The following is a 21,965-nucleotide window of genomic DNA, read 5'->3' on the forward strand; positions in this document are numbered from 1 at the left end:
ACTTGGAAGCATTGTGAGGCCAATCAAGAAACGACAGCTTAGCTAGCTTAAGGAAGACGTGACATCATCAACTCATATTTAATTTGCTCGTCGTGGACCTGGATCGTCGTTAAAATATTCAGTTCTAGACTGAATATAAAACTGTTATATTAACCACTATTTTTAATAACTATTAGTAATAAACGTTACTACAAATTGTATTTTTTTGTATATTAAAGTATATTTTTGTTAAATAAAATTGTATCAATCGTATTGGGAAATATCATAAAGTTGACGCATATTAACACTTAATCAACTTCTAAATTCAAATGTTCGGTTACGTAATATAACAAATCGAAGATTCGCTTGGAATAAATTGTAATTTGTAACAATCTGGTTCCGGATGACTTGTAAAAAGAAAATCCAGATGACTTTTGTATTGCTTTAATACGAGTTTTCGTGCCATTTCTACGTACAAAGTGCTAGAGGACTTGCCGTATCGCATTCTATTAATTAATTTAAGTAGAGTTCAACAAACATGCATCACAACTTAACATCCTAACTAGTGTTTATAAGTAGAACGCAAATTATGAAATTACACATTGATTTGATTACTTGATTTACACGCACCGCTCTAAACGCAGTTTTCCCTCCCTCTCTGTCTAATTCTGGAGTCCCGTTGCAGTACGGTCTTCAGTGCGCTATCCAGACGGCGTTATGTCATTCATAATTTCAAATTACCTAACATAAGGAGGGAGCCAGCCGAAAATACACACACTTTAACTTTATTTATTCTCTCTCTCTCACTATCTTTACCTCTCTCTCTCTCTCTTTTTCTCACTATCTTTACCTCTCTCTCTCTTTCTATCACTATCTTTACTCTCTCTCTCTCTCTCTCTATATATATATATATATATATATATATATATATATATCTGAGGGTTGCGGGTTCGAATCCCGATTGTACCTAACATGCTCGCCCTTTCAGCCGTGGGGCGTTATAATGTGACAGTCAATCACCTTATTCGTTGATAAAAGAGTAGCCCAAGAGTTGGCGGTGGGTTGTGATGACTAGCTGCCTTCTCTCTCTCGTCTTATACTGCGAAATTAAGGACGGCTAGCGCAGATAGCCCTCGAGTAGCTTTACGTGAAATTCTAAAACAAACAATCTTCTACTATTACTATTATACACTTAAGAGGTTTGGTGAAAGCTCTCTTCCCTCCAGTTATATTACTCAGTTCAATTTCATTTAGTTAATATCTGTTCGTTTTACTTTTTGAACTGTAAGCGAGATTCTCTCCGCCATAATCTCGCCTTTGCTACTTTATGTGCTATGGCATTCATTAAATATTGTATATTAAACTTTTAATATTATGTACAGTCATATAATGTGTTATATGTTATAGTAATAATATAATGAATAATTAAATCTATATAAGTGTTTAAATTGTTGTCAATTGTTAAGGGAAGCTAAAAATACAAACTGTGGGATCATGTATCTTCGTTGCTAAGCGTAATATTCCCAATTAATATTTAAATGTTTGTACAGTCATAACAAGCCAGTAAACCAAAAACTATGAAGTCCTTTTTGCGTTGTAAGAGCAGAAATATACACTGTTCAATGCCCTATCTGTTTAACAATTATTCTCTTTATAATAAGTGCAAGTTTGAGCACTGGATTTCAGCATTGTAAATACGTAAACTTATTTATGACCCACTAAGAAGTATGAACTTTGAACTAATTTTGATATAAAAAAAAATTCTGATTTACCTATTCCATGTTTTAATGATAAATAACATTCTTATCTGTATCAAATTCTATATGATCGTGTCAATTACTAACTTCGGAATCCAGTAATGATAAAATAAACTCCCTAATAATTTTTATGTTGAAGCAATTTGCATAAATATAGACAAGTTATTAATTTATCTAACATTTTTAAAATACCATCTGCAAGTTTAGGTTACAATAGGTTACTCGTAATTTTTATTGCCAAAAAATGCTAATACTCTTTGCAAACTTTACTTCCTATTTTGTTTCATATTTTTATGCACACTTTAAACAAATTACTGATTTCAAAGTTTTTGCGTGATTGCTTTACGTGATTAATTTTTTTTGTAAATTAGATATTCTGCACAGTAAACATAACGGGTGTCATTAGTGATTCCTGAATACAAATTTAAAGATAATACAAGTTTGGTGAAGAAATAAAATTATACGCGAGTGAAACATTCTATTGCAAGTATTTGAAGGATTCATCCGCCCCAGATACTATGTGTATATATATATATATATATATATATATATATATATAACGAATTAATGAGTGAGATACTCGTTCCATTAATTAAGATTATTATCTAAATACTAACAATTGTTTTAATTAAGTTCGTATAAAATTTCCCTTGAGATATATATGCGTATATCTTCTATAATTATTCATTTATCAGGCTAAATTGTTATTTTGTTATGTTGGTTAAACGTGAGTAGTGATATTTTTATATATTTAATCACTGTCGGCGTAATTAACTCTTCCACACAAAAATTCTGCTTCTCGGAACTGTAATTTTAGTTTTTCTGTGACCGAGTGTAACAGCAATTTAATGAAGCGCGCGCGAGAGAGAGAGAGAGAGTGTGTGTGTGTGTACATAATAACTAGTCGTGTTATTTACATAAGATAATATATTCTTGGAAAACAAATACACTATACAAAGTGAAGTCAATGACCCGTGATACAAGGGTTGAAGTTTTAACATTTGTGAAGTTTAAGCTTTGACTTGTATCGTACATGATGTATCACGTTGCAAGAAACTAAAGTGAAGCAGACCACGATTGTGATGATAATTAAGGGGTTTAACTAGGTTTAGCAATGTTCGTAGCAAATAATTGATGTATTGCTGCATCCTTAATTTTTAGTACATTGTATTTTATGTATGTTCAGATACTGTAAGTATATTTAAAAGATCCCGCAGATCGTTGAACAAAGAGAGAAATAAGCGACTGGAATACAATGAAAAATAATTTTATTTTCAAATATTCCTTCATTCATATCTACGAAAAAACTGTGCTAGCCGTCCCTAATTTTGAACTGATAAACCAATCAACACTATCCTCTACTAAGATTAGGATACTATTGTTTGATCAAATAGAAGGATTTGACTGTCACACTTGAAATAATGTATCCACGCCCGAAAGTTTAAAACTTGTTTTTTTTTTATTTATTTTTTTTTTTTTGGAGGATTTGGTTCATAACGGAACGCAAATGCTTGACTCACAGATTCATAGTCACTGTGCCACTCTCGCTCCCAAATCACTTGCATTTGTTGGTTTACGCTGCAGACAACTTATTTAACAGTCATAGTTTAAAATATTATTAGAATTACACAAATACTAGATATTTAATGTCTTCCAATTTTATCTCATCTATAGTATTACCAGACGGTGGTATTACCTGAAATGCCAGATTCATTTCCAGTTATTTTTGAAAAATAACATTCATAAATATAAATTATATTTATATAATTTATATAAATTATATAAATTTTTTCATATAAATAATAATTATATTCATAATTGTGCTATCATATTTTGGGAGTTTATGCACGACTAAGTTTAGTGCGAGTATTGTAATTTAGATAATTTATGTAATACGAGTGTTAACTTAAATCTTTAGAAGATACAGTTTATCATAATTTTGTTTACGTAATTGTTTACGAATTATACTCTACGTACTTCAAAAATAGTTGTGAATTCGTGAGTTTTGTGTTATTGCGTAATTTTACTAGAATCATCTCAGGTTTTCTCGGAGTTTTAATTGCGTTTTTTTGCATCGTAGTATATCATAGTGTGTGGAACGTTCTAGATCCCTGTCAAGATATAAACATGCTTCGAAAATTTAGTTCGAAAATTAGATCTAGAATGCGTAATTATGAGTTGTTTAGCGTATAGTGAGGATTCATGGTTCACACTCAAATCTTGAGAGCTAGGAGTGCGCTTTAAAAATGATCGTTACATCTCACTGTTTGGTTACAGCTATCTGCCTAGCTCACCGAGAGGAATCGAACCTCTGATTTTAGCGTTATAAATCCTAGACATACCGCTGTACTAGCGGGGAGCCACAGAAATGTAGTTTAAGGAATGGCTAGGAGCAAGTAGGTTTTTATGTATAGTTATGTCCAAAATTTTAGCGACCAGCACACACACTATTGCTATAAATAATGCGATAATTTCAAATATTTATTAAGTTTGCTTTTGTGTTGGGAAATTTTTATTATATTATTTATTTTAAAAAATCTCAACTATAAAACATAGTTCTCAAACGACTAGATTCTAAAGTGGCTGCTGACTTCAATAATGTATACGCTATTGCGCGAAAAATATTTTATATTCAAATAGTTTAACTCCATAAAAAGTAAATAGAAATGGATTTCTGTGACTTACCTCTCTGTGTGTACTTGTAATATCTGTTATGAACTCTCGTCGACAAATTGAGATCAGAGTATGATTTTCTGCTTGCTCAGTGCAATTTTTACCTTCATGAAGTATGCATTACTGCTTAATCTCTTTACTGTTTACTAGCTGTAGGCATTTTAAGAGGTAGCTGCTTTTTCATAGTTTAAAATGTGTAACATGTTCCAAGTTTTGAGAATATTTAAGCTGAAAGAAATCAATCTTCACAATTGCATTACGAGGTTTTGATTGGGGATCTAGTTTTGTCATAAAGATCCACTTTATATCTGAAAGTAACTTCTATTAGAAAAAAAAAAGTGTATGGACGTTATACAAATAAAAACAGTGAATGTTCTTGCAGTGGAGGAGCATCTTGTGGAATGACCTTCGTATGATGATAATAAATTGTTTAAATCTTATCAACATTACTTAGTTAATCCTTGATCTGCCCAAGGCAACGAATAATTTCCATCTGTTACTTACAGTTGATTTTTGTAACGCATCCTGCTGTTCGTCATTTTGTAAACTTGACTTGGAAAAAGCAATTGTGTATATGATTTTTTTTTATTCACCCAAGACAAGCTTACCATCCGTCGTAATTGTATCCGGTATTTTAGTTGGCATGAATTGTGATTTAGTGGCAATCTTCTATCTACTGCCATATTGTAATTGTGAAAAATATCATACACATTTATTGGAAGGGACAGTAATGTATTTTTTAACAACTGCGATTTTTCATGTAGGAGTTGTGTTTCATATAATTTGATTCTTTCCCAGTGCGTGAGATGATGTTGAGGTGAGGAAAACAATCATCTGATATTGTACAACTTTCACATGCATAGTGCTAACGAAAAAAAATTACTACTAATAACAAAAGTTTTCACATCCAAGTAGTCCTGTGATAAAGCTAAAGATTTTTTACTCTAAAAACCTGGTGTTGTTTTTAATATTCTAAAGAACTGGAAAGCTAATGGACCTGCTAAATTAGAATTTCAGAACCAAGTTTGGGGGTTAAACTATAGTAAGTTACAAAATGAATCATTACAGCTGTCGTGAATTTCGTATTTTAGTACATTAACTAAATTCAAGCCATCGCAATGACGAGAAACCCACTTGAAGTAAAAATATATCTTAAGACGGCTGGTACTGGTATTAAAACTTGTACCAAAATAAAGCAGAGAGCAACGTTTAGACTAGCCTGAAGATGACCTAAGAAGGTCGAAACGTTGTTGTGTGCTTTATTTTGGTAAAAGTATTAATACCCATACCGGCCGTCCTGAGATACATTTTTAAATTCAAGGCTACAAGCCAGCACATATATTTTACCCATTAATTTAATGAACGGGTCACATCACACATCCGAGTTTGAACAGAACTTAATTTGGGACATGACTGTCGTACTAAAGGTTGAGGAATGGTAGAATGATACCGATATATGAACTGACCGTCCTCATTTTGTCATGGATTATATAAAAATGTTACAATGCTTTAATCTGAGAGTACTGGGATTCCATGGGGAGAAGTTACATCGTTTTCAGCATGTTAATATACTATATCATACCACACACTTTCATATTCATCCACTGTCATTGTTTGTCCAACATAACTTGAATTACAATGAACCAGAGTGGGTCGTTTTGGAATGATACACGAAGTAGAGAAAAATACAATTTTTTTTTTATCATTTCAGTTTTTTTAACAAGATGACAATATTCAATCTGTTAATACCATCAGAGGAAGGAGAATTTCTTATTATAAATGAAGTTGTATCTTCTAAAAGGGTAATGTCAAGAACTATTTTAGTAACAGTGTATGAAGTATGTACAGCTGTTTCAAATACCGTATTTTACGCCTTGTAAGATGTACTTTTTCTTTAAGAATACCTTGAAAAATCCTGCGTCTTCCAAGACAAAAATTATAGGTTAAGGCAAAAGGTTAGCTAAGGGTTTACTCAAAACGGCTTCTCAGTAAGTAATCTCATTACTTACCAATTACAAGTATTTTCAATAGTATAAAACATTCAGTTTAACTAATATTATCGATATACTGTGAATAATATGACGTATTTGACTGTATTTACTCGGTAGACTGAAAAAGTCAAGGCTTCATCAAGGTGTCGCTTTTGAGTCACAATATTTTTTCGTTAGAATTGTTTTTTTTTTTTTTCAAAATTAGGGTGCGTCTTCCACGATGTAGCGTCTTACAAGGCGTAAAATACGGTATTTTTTTCTCAGAAAAGGTGCCAGTAAGTACAACACGACTCTTTAGTAAGTTTTGGGGTATTTTTTTTTATTCTTTCTTTAAATATTTGACATGTACCTTATTTAGAAAATTAAGCTTTAAACATTGGAAATGGTTCCAAATCGAGTTTGTAACCGGTGCTCCCACTAGGCTTCGCGGCCGCACAGCAACCAATAAAGTGCCAAGCACTTCATTATTCCAGCGGCGCATATCCTCAGTAATGATGAGTCTCTCAACAGGTTGCAGGTCTTAATGACCCTGGCACTTGTAGGCCTAAAGCTCAAATAACCAACTGTGGTTGCATTGCAAAGCAGCCTAATGATCTAATAAGATGTAAAGCACGAAAATACCCCTCTATAAAAAAAAAAAAAAAAAATGTTAGTGCGCATTCACGCATTGCTTTGATACTGCTTCCTCAGTGGAAAATTAAAGATAACATTATTTGAAATATATTATATTCGAGACATTAGACATCTGACAAAAAGAATAAAAATGTCCTTGCTCATTTCAAGCGTTTATTTAAGACTATTTTTTTGGCAGGTGTTGTTGTATGAGGCTGGATTCTTTACAGTAGGTGTCCGAGGCTTGTTGGCAGTAAATTCTACTTATTTTAAGCATTATATCAAAACGGTCAAACGTATATAAAGTTTTTTTTTACACTGTTGGTTGTCACAGTTGTGTCCCGAGCTTTCAGTATTTTTAATTCCATTATTTCCATACAGACTGGCACAATTACTTTAGAATGCAACTTGACAAGACAAATTATTCTTCTCTACGCTGTTATTACAAAACAATTTCAGATAATTTCACTTTTAAAGTCGCATCTATACGTTTTTTTACAGCTAATCTCACAATCTTGCAGCCGAGATCTATCTTTCGGACTGAGAAATTGAACACCTTATTTGTAGCGTCGTGAATTTATAGATTTACCATAATCACATCAAGGAACTCGAAATAAATTTTCGACGAGTATTTATACCCCCACAGAGGTCTAGAATGTTCTACAGACTACTAGAGTTATGATGTAATAATACTCAAAATAACCGAGAAAAGACAAGAATATATTAGTGATATGACGCAATAATATAACAATCGCCATTTCATAACTGTTGAACAACACAACGTACGATTCGTAAAGAGTTATGTAAACTTGCGATAAACTATCGCTTCTAAAAATAACAATGTAACCTTTGTGCTATGTAACTATTTAAATCGTTACTCGTGCAGTAAACTTAATCGGAAATATTCTTCTATATCTAACATTCATATAATTATATAAACACTAACCAAAAACTCTTAACGGAGAAGACATGAAATTCGGTGATTGTCATTCCAATATTTTAGAGAAATAACTGGACATAACTAATAAATTTGAATAATGATTAAAAACATTGGAAACGGGAGATAGGAAAGGCCTGGGATACTATAGTATTTAAATTTATCGTCATATGGAATAGGATATTATAACAAAACTAATTGCAGAACTATATATCGTTATTCAGAGTCATAAGGTTAACAGAAATTATTTTTGAAGAGAAAAAAATATCACTGATAATTAAACATTGTAGTAAGTATAGTAAAAATTCAGTTTCTTAACTTGGGTACTAATGATATTTCTTTTAAGTCCACCTAATATACAAGGCTCAGATATGTTTATTTTACTATTATAAATGAACTGTTATTGATAAGTTAATTTTACTCGGGTATGATAGTGTACAAGTTTCGATAGAAACTTTTGAATCATGTAGTACATATATACATGTTTTACATTCACACATACTTATTACAACGTATCGACTGCCTTTAAACTATCGAATCAAGTATCAGTTACCTATAATTTGAAATTTCGCTGAAAAAAATTACTGGGTTCTTGAATTTGACGAAGAGAATGGGTTGGCTGACAGCCTGAACAACTGTTCAGGAATAACACAAACCTAATTCTTTTCTATTTCAGATTTACTGGTAAACCATATCCTATTAAAGTTGTATCTACATTGTATTATAAGCAGTATGTCTTCAAGAATTGAAGACTTGCGATGTATATATGTATGTAAAACATTCTAACAAATGCAAGGTTTAAGAAATACTTCGCATTCTAAATACTGCTTTCATAGCTTTGCTTTATTTTAGAAGATAAGATATAGTTTACAGAAACAAGTCTTTCTTCTCCTAAAGGTAAGGCATAAGGTAGACCATAAAAGGAGCTTACAGTGGATTCGTATTGAAAACTATAGATTGTATGTTGACCCTTATTAATCTTGCTTTTTACGAATACTGTGCAATTTTAATATAGATTCGCATTAATATACTTAAAAACAAATACAGCATTAAGGAAGGTATGTTGGCACAAAAAATCTAGCAAAATCAGTATTTTGTTATTGCATTGATTTTATAGTTGTAATTTTATTCTTTAGCATTCTTGAAAATATATCTTTAAATGGCTTCATACTTGTCTGTTGACAACAAATTAGCTCTGGCTCCATGGATTATCACATCTATTTAGGATAAACTACAGTCTTAATATCGAGTTCTGTTGCTGATTTGTTTTTCTCATGCTAACTGATGAATAAGTCTCCAGTACAACGGTACTTAATACGTGTTTCACCGTAACCATTATGTGTGCATATGTTGGTTAGTAAATTACACCTACTGTTTATGCATTTAATATATCCGACTTGAAATGATTATATTATATTAATTGTATTGTAAAAGATACATTACCAATGTAAACTTGCACATTTTACAGGCATCTATTACACCATGGCTATCATCGGTCCAGCTCTTGGTTACATCCTGGGTGGCCAGTTTTTAGAAATTTATACAGATATAGGAGTAAATCCCGCTGAGTGAGTAATGATATTCTCTAACTATAAATATATTATTTTATTGATTATTTGCATTAAATCGTAATTAATATATTCAACAAATTAACCGTTTCCAATATTGTGATTTTGTCGTGGTATTGTCTTCTGTTGTTTACGCGCTCAACGCACAAAGGAAACATAGGGGTTCAGATACGAATCTCGATCATCCTGTGGCACTCGTTGAGAGGGCGTTAAGGGTGCATGCTACGTTAGGTGACATAGTTGCTCCAATTCTAAGTGAGTACACACAAGTAAATGTTTAGACTAAGCTTCTGCAGCCTCAACCTGCCAGTTTATTTTAATTACCTACTAATCAATTTTATTTGGAGTTTTCAACGTCATAGAAAGTAGTTAAATCCACTCAGGTCATTGTATAACTTGAGAGCTTCAAAATATCTGAAAACGTTTGAGTCTCTTTACTCTGACTTATGTTTTAGGTGCTATAAAGTTAAAGTTTTGATTATAAAGAACTCAGTACAGCGTAAGTTATTTTCTAAACGTTAATTGTATATATTTTTTATGAGAAACGAATTAGTTTTTATTACAAGACATACATGCTTAATTGTTCACCATTATAATACATGTGAAGTACTTATTGAACGTAATAACAAGGAGCTTTTCTTAGTAATACATTTTCTTTTGTATAACATGAACATCTCGGTAAAATTTCTACTTTCTCTACTTTTATTGACCATATTTAACATCAAATAGATTAAAGAAAAATATTTAATGAAATATGGTCTTTATTTTAAGCTGTTCATTCCTTTTGTTTATTTTACAAGTTAAATCTAGGTGTTAGGAAGTTATCTGAAACTATTATATGACTACTGTTGCACACGAGAGGGCGTTTAAATGTTATTTAACAATCTCTCAGTAAAACAAGTCGAAGGCTCCAATACTGGGGCCAAATGTTAATGAAACAAGCTAATAATGTAGATAAAAGTGAGTGAGGTTTGTTTTATAATGACCGTTTTACGTTACGACTTAAAGATTACGTCTCGTTCAATGGTTATGATAGAAACTTTCACTGATATTTGCAATAGTACTTAAAAAAAAATATTTTCTTAGAAACAGCGTCAATTAATGCCATTTATTCAAAAAGTACTGCAAATAAAATTCACTTTGAAAAATATTTTGCTTTTTGTAATATATGTATATGTGTATATCACAAAACTGGATTTCACGTTTTCTTACAGACATGGATTAACGTCAGCCAGTAGTGTGTGGGTGGGAGCTTGGTGGTTAGGATTTATTTTCGCCGCTGGTGTTGGTTTTCTTGTTGCCATCCCCATCAGTGCTTTTCCCAAGTTGTTACCAGGTGAAGATATCTGTGGTCATAAGGTCATCATAACACTTGTTAGTGGCTAACATTTTAAAAACTCAACAGAAACAGGCGTATACCTGTTAAAGTGATAACAAGTGAAGTTGTATTATATATATCATACATTCACCTGATGTCTGAATCTGTCATCGCCAAAAGATCCTTTTGTATTTGCTAACTCATCAGCCATTTTTTTTATGTTTTGTTTAAACCATTTCGTGGAGCTAAATAAACGTATACGCTTTATAATATTTAACAGTATTTTGCCAGTTCACACATTTAGAATATGATATGCCTGTTGACATAAAACTAGTATACAAAAGATTTATGGTAATGAATATTGAGGAAATAATACTTTACCGAGTTTCACACATGCAATTCTAATGTAATAATAACTTTTAAAGTTGTTTTTATTATGTCTTGTTGTTTTTTGTTAAGTGATTAAAATTTGTTTTTAAGTAAAAAATTAAATGTTTTAGTATTTTGTTCTTTATTTCAAACAAGTGAAATTTTTGTAACGTGTTAAAGTATTTATGAATTTATATAATATGAAAATCTTTAAAATGCTATAATAGGAGAGCATCCTTTTTGTTTTCTAACTCCTCTTTACCTACTAATTTAGCTATTTATCACTGCATTAAGTATATTGAAAAGTGAGTATAGATTACAAAGAGATTAATCAAAGCCCAAATTTTGTATTGGACTTAAAATCTACATTACATTTCTGGTTTCTAATTGTATGTTATTGCGGGAAACTTCATAAAATGCCTCTGCAATTATAAATAGGCCTAACATGATATGATGACTAGGGCGTTTAACCTGTAATCATTGGGATGGAATCGAAACCACTAACAGCGAGATAACTTAACAAAGAGTTTGTAAAGAGTAGTACAAGAGATTGTGGAGAGTAATATTGATATGGTGCTTTCTCTTTCAAAATTAGAGACAACTACCATGTATAACCATCTAAAGCTTTGCGCGAAAATCAATAAACGAACAATTATAAGTGTATTACAATATTGTGATACTAGTTGCAATTTTTAGGAACTAATTACAATACAATTAAACCTATATTGTAATAAACATCACATTAGAGCCAAGAGTATTTTCTTTTGTATTCCACATTATCGTCCTTTTTTTTCTTCATTGGTTTCCAATACTTGCCAGCTTTCGACTTGTGGTGTTCTCAGGTACACTGATGACCATGCAAGTATAAATAGTAACTGCAGATAACAGAAGGAACAACAAAAGTGTTATGCAAAATTTAACTGAATTTCTATGTTGGTTTGTGTGTGTGTGTGTTTGTTGGCAGAATTTCGCATTACTGAACAGTAACAGACCTTTAAAATTACAGTTACACAATAAAGATAAATTAGTAATTTATTTGGAAGATTTTTACTTCTTTATGTATTGCTATAGTCAGTGGGAGAACCGAAGGTGGTTGAACCGGTATTGTAGGATGGGCAACATTTTTTCATCCACAAACAAATAATCTATTCCAAGATATTAAAACAATTAACTTTTTCATTATTTTTGCTGTCTCGTCAAGTCACTTCTATCGTCATTGCATATGCAAAAAAAAAAAAAAAAAAATGCTACCACATGGTTAAGATCGCTATAAAATTTACGCAGTGTGGTAGCCAAACAGCTGTACCGCGAGTTCTTTTGTTAAAAAGGCGCGGCATGGCCAGGTGGGTTAAGGCGTTCGACTCGTAATCCGAGGATCGCGGGTTCGAATCCCCGTCGCACCATAATTGCTCGCTCTTTCAGCCGTGGGGGCGTTATAATGTTACGATCAATCCCACTATTCGTAGCCCAAGAGTTGGCGGTGTGTGGTGATGACTAGCTGCCTTCCATTTAGTCTTACACTGCAAAATTAGGGACGGCAAGCGCAGAAAGCCCTTGTGTAGCTTTGCGCGAAGTTCAAAAACAAACAAACATTTGTTTAAAAAAATTTAAGCCGTACCAAATGGAAATGATTCAGGACAAATAAGTAACTGACATACAAGCAATCTAGTCATATTTAACATGGTCGAGTTCGGCCCAGGATTAGCGTGTCAAACTGTAGATCCAGGTTTCGTGGTTCACTGCGAAAATTAAAATAAAACACCATACTTTTGGACAATGGGTGCATTGAGACAGTGACTATCATATTCCACTATTGAATTCAAATGATCCACGAGTTGGCGGTGGGCGTTTTTCACTATCAGACTTCGAAATTGGGGGTGGTTGAAATATCTCTTGTTTCGATTTGCGCAAAATTCAACAATAAATTAACCGTAATTTTTTGAGAGCAGTCATACCTTTGTTGCTCTGCTTTTCTTATGCAGTTTTCCGCATGTTGGTTTATTTCTTAGATGAACAATGTCTAGGCGCATTGTTAAACAACTCAAAACCACAAAATTCCGTTGAAGCTATACATGCAGTCTTGATAGATATGGGGTGGAATGGGACCAAGTGCGATTACAGTTTATTCTGCAGTTTATATTTGTTTTGTAAACGGCAGCAGTTAATTTCTTTGTAACGATTGGAAGTATGTTAACTTTTGGCTTTTGAGTCTTCACGAACTTCAAATCCTTGTTTATTTTCTTGATAAAGGTAGCAATAGATATGCACAACTTCATTACGATGGGTATTGGTTGGGTCGGACTGTTCTCTTTCCTAAAATCAAATCACTTTGAGGATTTGAATGCTCTTAATCCTAGTTGTCTTCTACTAATTTCGAAGCTTTTTTAAAATTTTGTTCTATTAATTTTCCACTTTGTTTAAAATGTTATAACCTTTAGCTTTACTGTACTACTTAATGTACATCGTTTAGCTTTCTCACTGTTTGAATATTTCTTTCTGTAAAGCCACGAACTAATTTTTGTAGATATTTTAAGCTCACAGTACAACTAGCTTTTGTCTGTAGGGCAGATATGTTTATCACGTGAAAAAGTTCTAGAACCATAAAAAACTGGCGAAAATAAACAAAATAGATAATCTGTGTAGTTCGTAAATGAATCTTTGTATCTCTCAACTTGCCAGTGTTTATGCTCAATGTAAGGAAGAGACAACTACCGAGACACTGATACATATACACTGCTGGCCAAATTCTTGAGGCCAATGAACATAAAGCAAAAATATGCATTTTTCATTGCTAGACTTAACCACTTATTTGAGTAGAGCGTCGAAAGATGAAAATTAGAAAAAGGAAAATAAAAATAAAAAACATTTTTAGCATTTAATAGGGAAAATGTGAACACTATGAAATTAGCCTAAATACTAGCTGGTCAAAAGTTTAAGACCATACTGAAACGAAGCTTTAGTCGGTAAACACGTAACGAAATTTAGTCATTTGAGTTCAAGCATTAGCGTTGTCAACTTCTCCCACTGGCATCTCCTGTGTTACTTTGGGTAAAAACATGGCAAAGGCTAAAATGTTGACAGAGTTTGAAGTGGCAGAATTTCCGAGCTGCAAAAGCAAGGTCTCTCTCAACGTGCCATCGCTGATGAGATTGGGCGTAGTAAAACTGCTGTTGCAAATTTCTTAAAAGACCCTGAGGAATACGGAACGAGAATTTCAAGTGGTCGGCCCAAGAAAATTTCGCCGGCGTTTAGTAGGAGGATTCGACGGGTTGTCCAGTAAGAGCCGATTGTCGAACCAGATTAAGGCCCTTACGGACGAAGAATGCAGCTCAAGAACAATAAAACTGCATCTACTAGGGAAATACTTTAAAAACCGTAAACGCCTTCGAAGGCCACGCCTCCTTCCACACCACGAAACAGCTCGAATAAACTTTCCTGAGAAGCACCAAACATGGGGCGTAGAAAAGTGGACGAAGGTTTTGTTTTCTGATGAGAAAAAATTTAACATGGATGGTCCAGATGGCTTCCAACGTTACTGGCACGATAAGGATATCCCACCGGAGACATTTTACACACGACACAATGGAGAAAGTTCCATCATGATATGAGGTACGTTTCCTTCCATAGAACAATGGAGCTTCAGGTCATACAGGGGCGTCAAACAGCAGCTAGCTATATTGGCATGTTGGAAAGAGCATCCTTATTGACTGAAGGCCCTCGCTTGTGTGGAAATGACTGGATCTTTCAACAGGACAACACTGCAATCCACAATGACCGCAGGCCAAAGGACTTTTTAATGGCGAATAACGTGATTCTTTTGGACCATCCAGCGTGTTCGCCCAAACTGAACCCCAAGGGGTGGGTGGCAAGGGAAGTCTGTAGAAATGGACGTCAATTCCAAACAGTGCATGATCTTCGTGAAGCCATCTTCACCTCTTGGAATAACATTCCAGCGAGACTTCTGCAAACGCTTATATCGACCACGCCAAAGCGAATTTTTGAAGTTATTCGCAATGACGGCCGTGCAACTCGCTACTAAGATCTCGTGTTAGGCATTTCCTACCTATTTAGGACTTCTTTTTGGTATGGTTTTAAACTTTTCGTGAGGTAATAATGAATACTGATAATTCGATATGTATGTAGTGAAAACTTGATATTCACACTGCAATGGTCAGGGTGACTTTGTAGGAAGAGATAGTGTGCCAGTAGAGGTGCTTTCTCCTACTTGCTTTCAGCACGCAGCTCTTATTGTCCAGCCACTTTGTTTCATGTTATTAATTAATTTACGCTTATTTGCTGCAAAAGTATCTTATGGGCTGAAGTTTTAAGGCCACAGTAGGAAGTGGGTATAACTTGAGCCCTATATCAGCCCCATAATGGTTGTCGGAGTAGAAATTTCACCTACATTTATGTAAAATTGGAATAGTAGTGGCGATTGTTTTTTCATTGCATTTCTTCATAGAAAGTATCAACACATACTCTGAGATATATAAGGTGCATATGTTGTGTTATAGAAAATTTAGAATTTTTATAATTTTTAGTTATGTAAGGATATGACGATATTTGTGGATGCAGTTAACGTTAACTCATGCTAAGAACTGATTTAACTATAATTTATTTTTCAACATAAGCTCTTCCTAGTCTATATCCTTGCTAAAAGGGCTCTATACCCTTCTGAAGAATTTCGTCAATTTGATGCTAAATCCATGACTAGACAGTGTGTTTAGTAACAGCAATAATATGTTGGAGAGCTCTGAATTCTCCCTGAACGTGATCCTTGTTCCAAACTATCTTCTCACAAAGTGTAGTTGAGATCGGTCCTGTGACCTTAGAGTGGTTAAGATAACGGACAAACAGGCAGATACACAAATTTTTGTACCTCACACACACACACACACACACACACACAATACTTCTGAAGTAAAAGTATATTCACAACGTGTCTGCTTTCGCTTAATAAGATTTGAATATACATGTACCATTTATTCAGATTTTCATCGCAAATATTTAGTGTTTTATTATAAAATTAACATTTCAAGTGTTTTTGATCAGAATATAAAAATGTTTTATAAGTTATATATAGCACGTCAATTTTACAGTTGTGCATTTTTTTAATTATTTACGTTATGTCCCCTGCTGATACAGCGGTAAGTCTACGGATTTACTACGCTAAGATCAGGAGTTCGATTCCCCTCGATAGACCCAGCAGATAGCCCGATGTGGCTTTGCTATAAGAAAACACACATACACACACTATTGTAAAGTATATAATTTGGTTTGAATTTTGTGCAAATGTAAACAAGGATTATCAGCGCCCTAATTTAATGATAGACTAGAAAGAAGGCTAGTCAACATCACTCTCCACCGACTGTTGAGCTACTTTTTTACCAACAAATAATAGGATTGGCCGCCAATCTATTACTTCCCTACGGCTAAAAATATGTTCGGTATGATGGGGATTCGAACTTCGAGGCCTGGAGATTGGAATTCGAGCGCCATAACCACTAGGTCATGCCAAGTCATAAAAATATGTATAAAGAATATAATATTTAATCACCAAAGGTTTTTTTATCGTTGTTGAAATAAGCTAAGCATGTTATTAAGACGCGGTCTTAAATTTTTGCAAGACAATAGCAGAAAGTAAAGATGTCAAATTTATTTTATTCAGGTTACTACACCATTCAGTCCCGCAAAGTGTCTGAAATGCACGGGAAGTTGAAGGACAGTGAAGTGTCGCAAAGTGGATTCGGGAACAGTATCGCTGATCTTCCAGCGTCCCTTAAGATTCTCCTCATCAACCCGACATTCGTATTTCTCAGTTTGGCAGGAGCTAGTGAAGGTTTGGGCTTTTGAAACTGTATATTTATGCTATATTATGAAGAAATATGTATGAGTTTTGAATTTATTTTTTTTCAGTTTGTTGACTTTTAGTGTGAGAGCTGTTCGAGTTATAAACAATTATTTTGGTAGTTAACTAAAATGTGCAGGTGTAAAATGCCTAAACACTTTCAGAAGGATGCAGTTAAGATGATGTGTTTAAATTCATTAACAATCCCTTGAGGAGTCAAAATCATAGACCTGCCATAATCGAGTAGAAAATGAACTTATATGTTAGTTTAACACTGAGCTTTAATTCTAGTGACGTTAGCATTATGAGAGAGGTAGAAGAATAGGTTATCACTAATTTTTCTATCAGGCTTTAAGCTCTACCAGTGAAGAAACAAGCTAAAAGTAACAGGAGCGAGTGTAATTTCTATATAGACTAGTACGCGACAAAAGTGCTTGTAAAACGATTGGTGAAAATTCTCAACACGTGCATTTGTTTTCTCAGGTATGATCCTGTCTGGGCTAGCAACGTTTCTACCAAAAGTAATCGAATCACAATTCAGCGTGGCGGCGAGTGCTGCTGCTTTACTTGTAGGTGAGTACGCACAGACCGACTTAAATCCTGTAATGACTCGAATGCACAGACACGATGTAGTGCAATGACCGTAAGGTAGTTCTGAGTTATCAAAGCGTGCATACAATGCAACACTGGAATATTAACATTTTAAGGTTCGTAACGTTTTTCACTTCCTGTCACGTAAACTGTCATTTAACGTTTGGTAAATTTACCAAATGTAATCTGGTTATTGTAGTGCACCAGTCAAATAAATATTAGAGGTAATACTTGAACCAAAACTAACAATTTTATTGATTTTTTTTAAAGATTTCGTACTAGTTTTTTAGAGGTAAAAAAGCAGAAACAAAATTAAACGTGAATATTCAGAATAAAAAATAAAGTGAAGAAAATGAGATGGTAGTCGCAAGGCTTTTATTACAACCTTTGTTTAGTGAACTAGGGCCATATTTTTTATTGCGAAATGAAGTATTTTCTTAGAGAAACGAACACTCACTCGTCACTTTGATGAAATGGATTTTGCATAAATCAAAAGTCGAACGCATGCTTTTGTTGAGCATAATCGTTATAAACGACGACTCTTAAAAACTCAAGACTAAATTCCTTGACAGAATGCTACATCAGAAAGTAGTTTTATTTACTTACAAAATCAGAGCAATGAAACAAAAAAAGATTACTTTTTTTTAACCTGCCATAATCGAGTAGAAAATGAACTTATATTGTTAGTTTAACACTGAGCTTTAATTATAGTGACGTTAGCATTATGGTTTAGCTGCACATGAAACTTTTAATTATCGAATACAGAACGTTAAATTCACTCTTAATTATATTTTAAAGTAAATAGTCGAAAGTAGTATTTTATTTCAAACTAAAGTTTAAAATGCTAATTACATGAGTTTAAGACACGAGAAAGCTTCGTATTTCACTTTGAAATCTGGTTTACTTTTTTCTTCAAAGATAACGTTGACTGTTCGTGGATTATCTTGAACCGACATGCATAGTGTCATGACTTACTAGTTCATTCAGCAGAAAATTCCGAAGTGCAAGCTGTAACTCAACAAAATAATGATCTATATGCAAGGCTTAATTTAAAATTCTAACACGAGAAAAAACGAATTTTATTGTTATTTTTAAGCTTTAACATTCAATATTTTGCCGCTAAGGTGCCTCTAAAACATGTTTGTCTGAACCACTGAGCTTTTTTTTTTTATATTTTACTGATGTAATAATTATGTTTTCATTTTTTTTTCTTCTCAACTGACAGTATATTTTGCTTATACTTTTTAGGAATGGTGACTGTACCTGGGGCAGGAGGAGGAACATTCTTTGGAGGGTATTTGGTAAAGAAATTTAACCTCCGCTGTGCCAGCATCATCAGGATGTGCTTATTATTTTCCGTCATTTGCCTTACCATGTGTACAGTGTTTTTTATACACTGTCCAAATCCTAGATTTGCAGGCGTGGACACACCAGTAACGAACACGTATGTCTAACCTTTTGTGTTAATGTGAGAAGATGATATACTACAGCTTAAAAACTTTGTAGTTGCTGATGTAAATTTTCCAACACTCAGTTTAAAAGAAAATGTTTCTTTTTATTTTATTCTCGAAGTTTATCACAATTTAAGTTCAAAATTTGATTTAATTTGAAACTAAACCGTTAATGTGTAATAGCAAGTACAATTTCCGCGGATTAGAAAAGTTAAGAATCATGTACAAATAAACATTCCGACATTCATTTTTTACATTTTACACTGTATACACTATAACTTTGTAATAAATGAAACACGTTTATTAAGCATAAAAACCCTTGACTTATTGTAATTTAAGAAAATCAATTAACAGTAAGTCGTATATGTAAACAAAGTGTTTTATCTCATATTGTTTAAAATTTATTTTATGTTATACGAAGCAACTTTCTTCTTGAGAGTAAGGCATGTACTTTACCTGTACAAAGTAATCTCAGGAGTACCAGTTGAGCAGTTCAGCATCAAATATGACCTATTCGTAGCCTTCAGATATTTTCACTGTTACACCTATGAATATAGAAAATTATCTTTTTTTTCCCTCAGAATGTTCAAATCATAAATATTTCTTTTTTTAAGACAAAAGTTATAATGCTTATTTATAAATTGAAGCAATGCACCTATTTTAACGTTACTAAGAAAGCATCTGATACTGTCTGTTTTTTCTTGTAATATTTCTTCACCTCTGAATAGTAGATGTGTATGTGTACCGTGCTTCCATCTGGTGGAAAAGAGCGTTTTTGCGATGTTTAAACTTTATACACACACACACACACACACACACACACACACACACAAATATATATGGAGCAAAAGCATTATTTTAGGTTTTATTACACGGATGTGTGATATTTTAATTTGTTGTTGCAGTGAATGAAAATAACGATAACTACTTTCTTCACAGAACCCCTTTCAAGCGAGACGTAGTGTCGTTTAAGGCGGACTGTAACGCCCATTGTGACTGCCCTACAGAGAGGTACAATCCCGTGTGCGGAACAGATAATGTCATCTACTTCTCTCCGTGTTTTGCTGGTTGTCAGTCTTTTCACCATCTGGCAGACACAAAGGTTTGGAACTCTTTATCATCTGTACGTGAAAAACTCGGGAAGGAAACCTATTTCTGGAGTCCGAATAATAATAATAAATAAATAAATTCGATAAAACCCTGGCGCTTCTGAAAGGTGGACCACTAGTTCTGTGGGGGATAGAGGCGACTCTAATGCCTCTACTCTTAAAGATAAGTTTACCTTTCAAGACGTTAGGATTTTATCGTTTTTCAATGTGATTTACTACCCTTTTTTATACTGCGTGTTGTTTTCTGTCATGAATCATGAATGAGGTATTTGAGATTAATAGCGAACTGAGAAAGGTAGAAGAATAGGTTATCATATATCAAAGATAAAAGTTAGTTTTCTCAAGTTTGACTCTCTTTAAGTACTAAAATACCTTGTATAATAAAAATTAAAATGTTTGAATTTCATAACAAATAAAATAGAAACATAGAAATAGTGAGTGCGATGAATATTTATAATTCAATAAAATAACAGTGATTATTAAAAATTAATTTTACTTAATAAAAATTCAGTAGTTTTACCACTCAACTACCTGTATGTTATTAATATTAATTTTTCATAAGATAACATTTGTAACTGCATGATTTGGGTTTAAGAAAAAATTTTATAACACAAGATAGCTTTTGGCTAAATGAAACCAGAATGGTTGTTTCCTAGTGTGTGTGAGTAAAAATAATAAATAGCGAGTTTAAGTAAAGTATGAAATGGAATGAACATTAATAAAATTAATTAGGCATGTCCTGTTTCATACAAAGTGTGCAAACTGTATGATAAGGTAATCAAACATTTAGTAACTGGAATAAAAATTATAAAGATACATTGAAAACAGTACTAAAAAACAACTTCATAATGTCCGCAAGCTTGCTTACAAGTACAGAATAGAAATAATCATTGATTTTTGCTTCCAGAAAATTCGATGGAACGTATCTACACACTATCAACCTTTCCATGGAATCCTTGTATTAGTGCGTAAATAAGCAGTATGCTAGATAGGGTACAGAGTGTATAGCAAAGTTACGAATGTCTTAGATATAAAGTTTAAGAATAAACGACCTTTACTCTCTAGATAAAATTAAAAACACATTCTTGCCAACTGTTCGCCATTGTTGCTTTGTCAGGGCTAGTAGTGCAAGAACTGTTTGCGATAATATATCATGAATTAGATTTAGTCTAAGCTAAATAAAAACTATGATTGATACGGTACTTAGTAATTATGCGTGTCTGTGAAATAATGAACAATGAATTTACAGTTATTCACTTTGGGATATTTTGTTTAATCAGAATCCATTGTGGCATGCCATAGCACTGTTATAAAGCTTGTAGAATGTCTAAATTTATCATCAAATGACTATTGGATCTCAATCCAACTAAAGAACTTTGAATAAAAAATGTAACGTTTACCATAATTTTCCGTTTTGTACAACTCTGAACCTATTGCTGTCTATATTTTAGAATGTATAGTCCTCTTTTCAACGTGGCACCTTCAAATATCGTTTAGTCTATGCCACATACATCCAGACGATTTAAATAATGCGTAGAACCTAAGGCGAACAAATCCTGCTATTTTGAATATAGTATAAAATTATGCTACACAAAACCATACAACTTAAGAATCGTTTAGTTTGTGACATGCTATTTAAATATAATTTAGTATCTACGTCACACAAATTTAGATTTGTCTAAATATTGTGTATAATCTATGCATTACTCTCCCTGATAAAAACCCGTTATCTGTCAAAAATTTTCAATTCTGTAATTACTTA

The 21,965-nt window shown here is 33.1% G+C and overlaps 1 protein-coding gene across 8 annotated transcripts in view; it reads left to right on the forward strand.

Moving 5' to 3' along the window:
* The window catches only part of Oatp26F (Organic anion transporting polypeptide 26F), a 114,573-nt gene that overhangs the window by 87,538 nt on the left and 5,070 nt on the right, over positions 1-21,965 (forward strand). For 6 of the 8 annotated variants that reach the window (XM_076505694.1, XM_076505695.1, XM_076505693.1 and 3 more), the window contains 6 exons: positions 9,418-9,517; positions 10,732-10,853; positions 16,873-17,043; positions 17,536-17,625; positions 18,892-19,087; positions 20,034-20,196. In XM_076505694.1, coding sequence (XP_076361809.1) covers positions 9,418-9,517; positions 10,732-10,853; positions 16,873-17,043; positions 17,536-17,625; positions 18,892-19,087; positions 20,034-20,196 — 842 coding nt within the window. The remainder of the gene's footprint in view (positions 1-9,417; positions 9,518-10,731; positions 10,854-16,872; positions 17,044-17,535; positions 17,626-18,891; positions 19,088-20,033; positions 20,197-21,965) is intronic. The other 2 variants (XM_076505701.1, XM_076505700.1) reach the window with 1 other exon arrangement.

The sequence above is a fragment of the Tachypleus tridentatus genome, chromosome 6, assembly GCF_004210375.1.
Source record: "Tachypleus tridentatus isolate NWPU-2018 chromosome 6, ASM421037v1, whole genome shotgun sequence".
In the NCBI taxonomy this organism is placed as follows: Eukaryota; Metazoa; Arthropoda; class Merostomata; order Xiphosura; family Limulidae; genus Tachypleus; species Tachypleus tridentatus.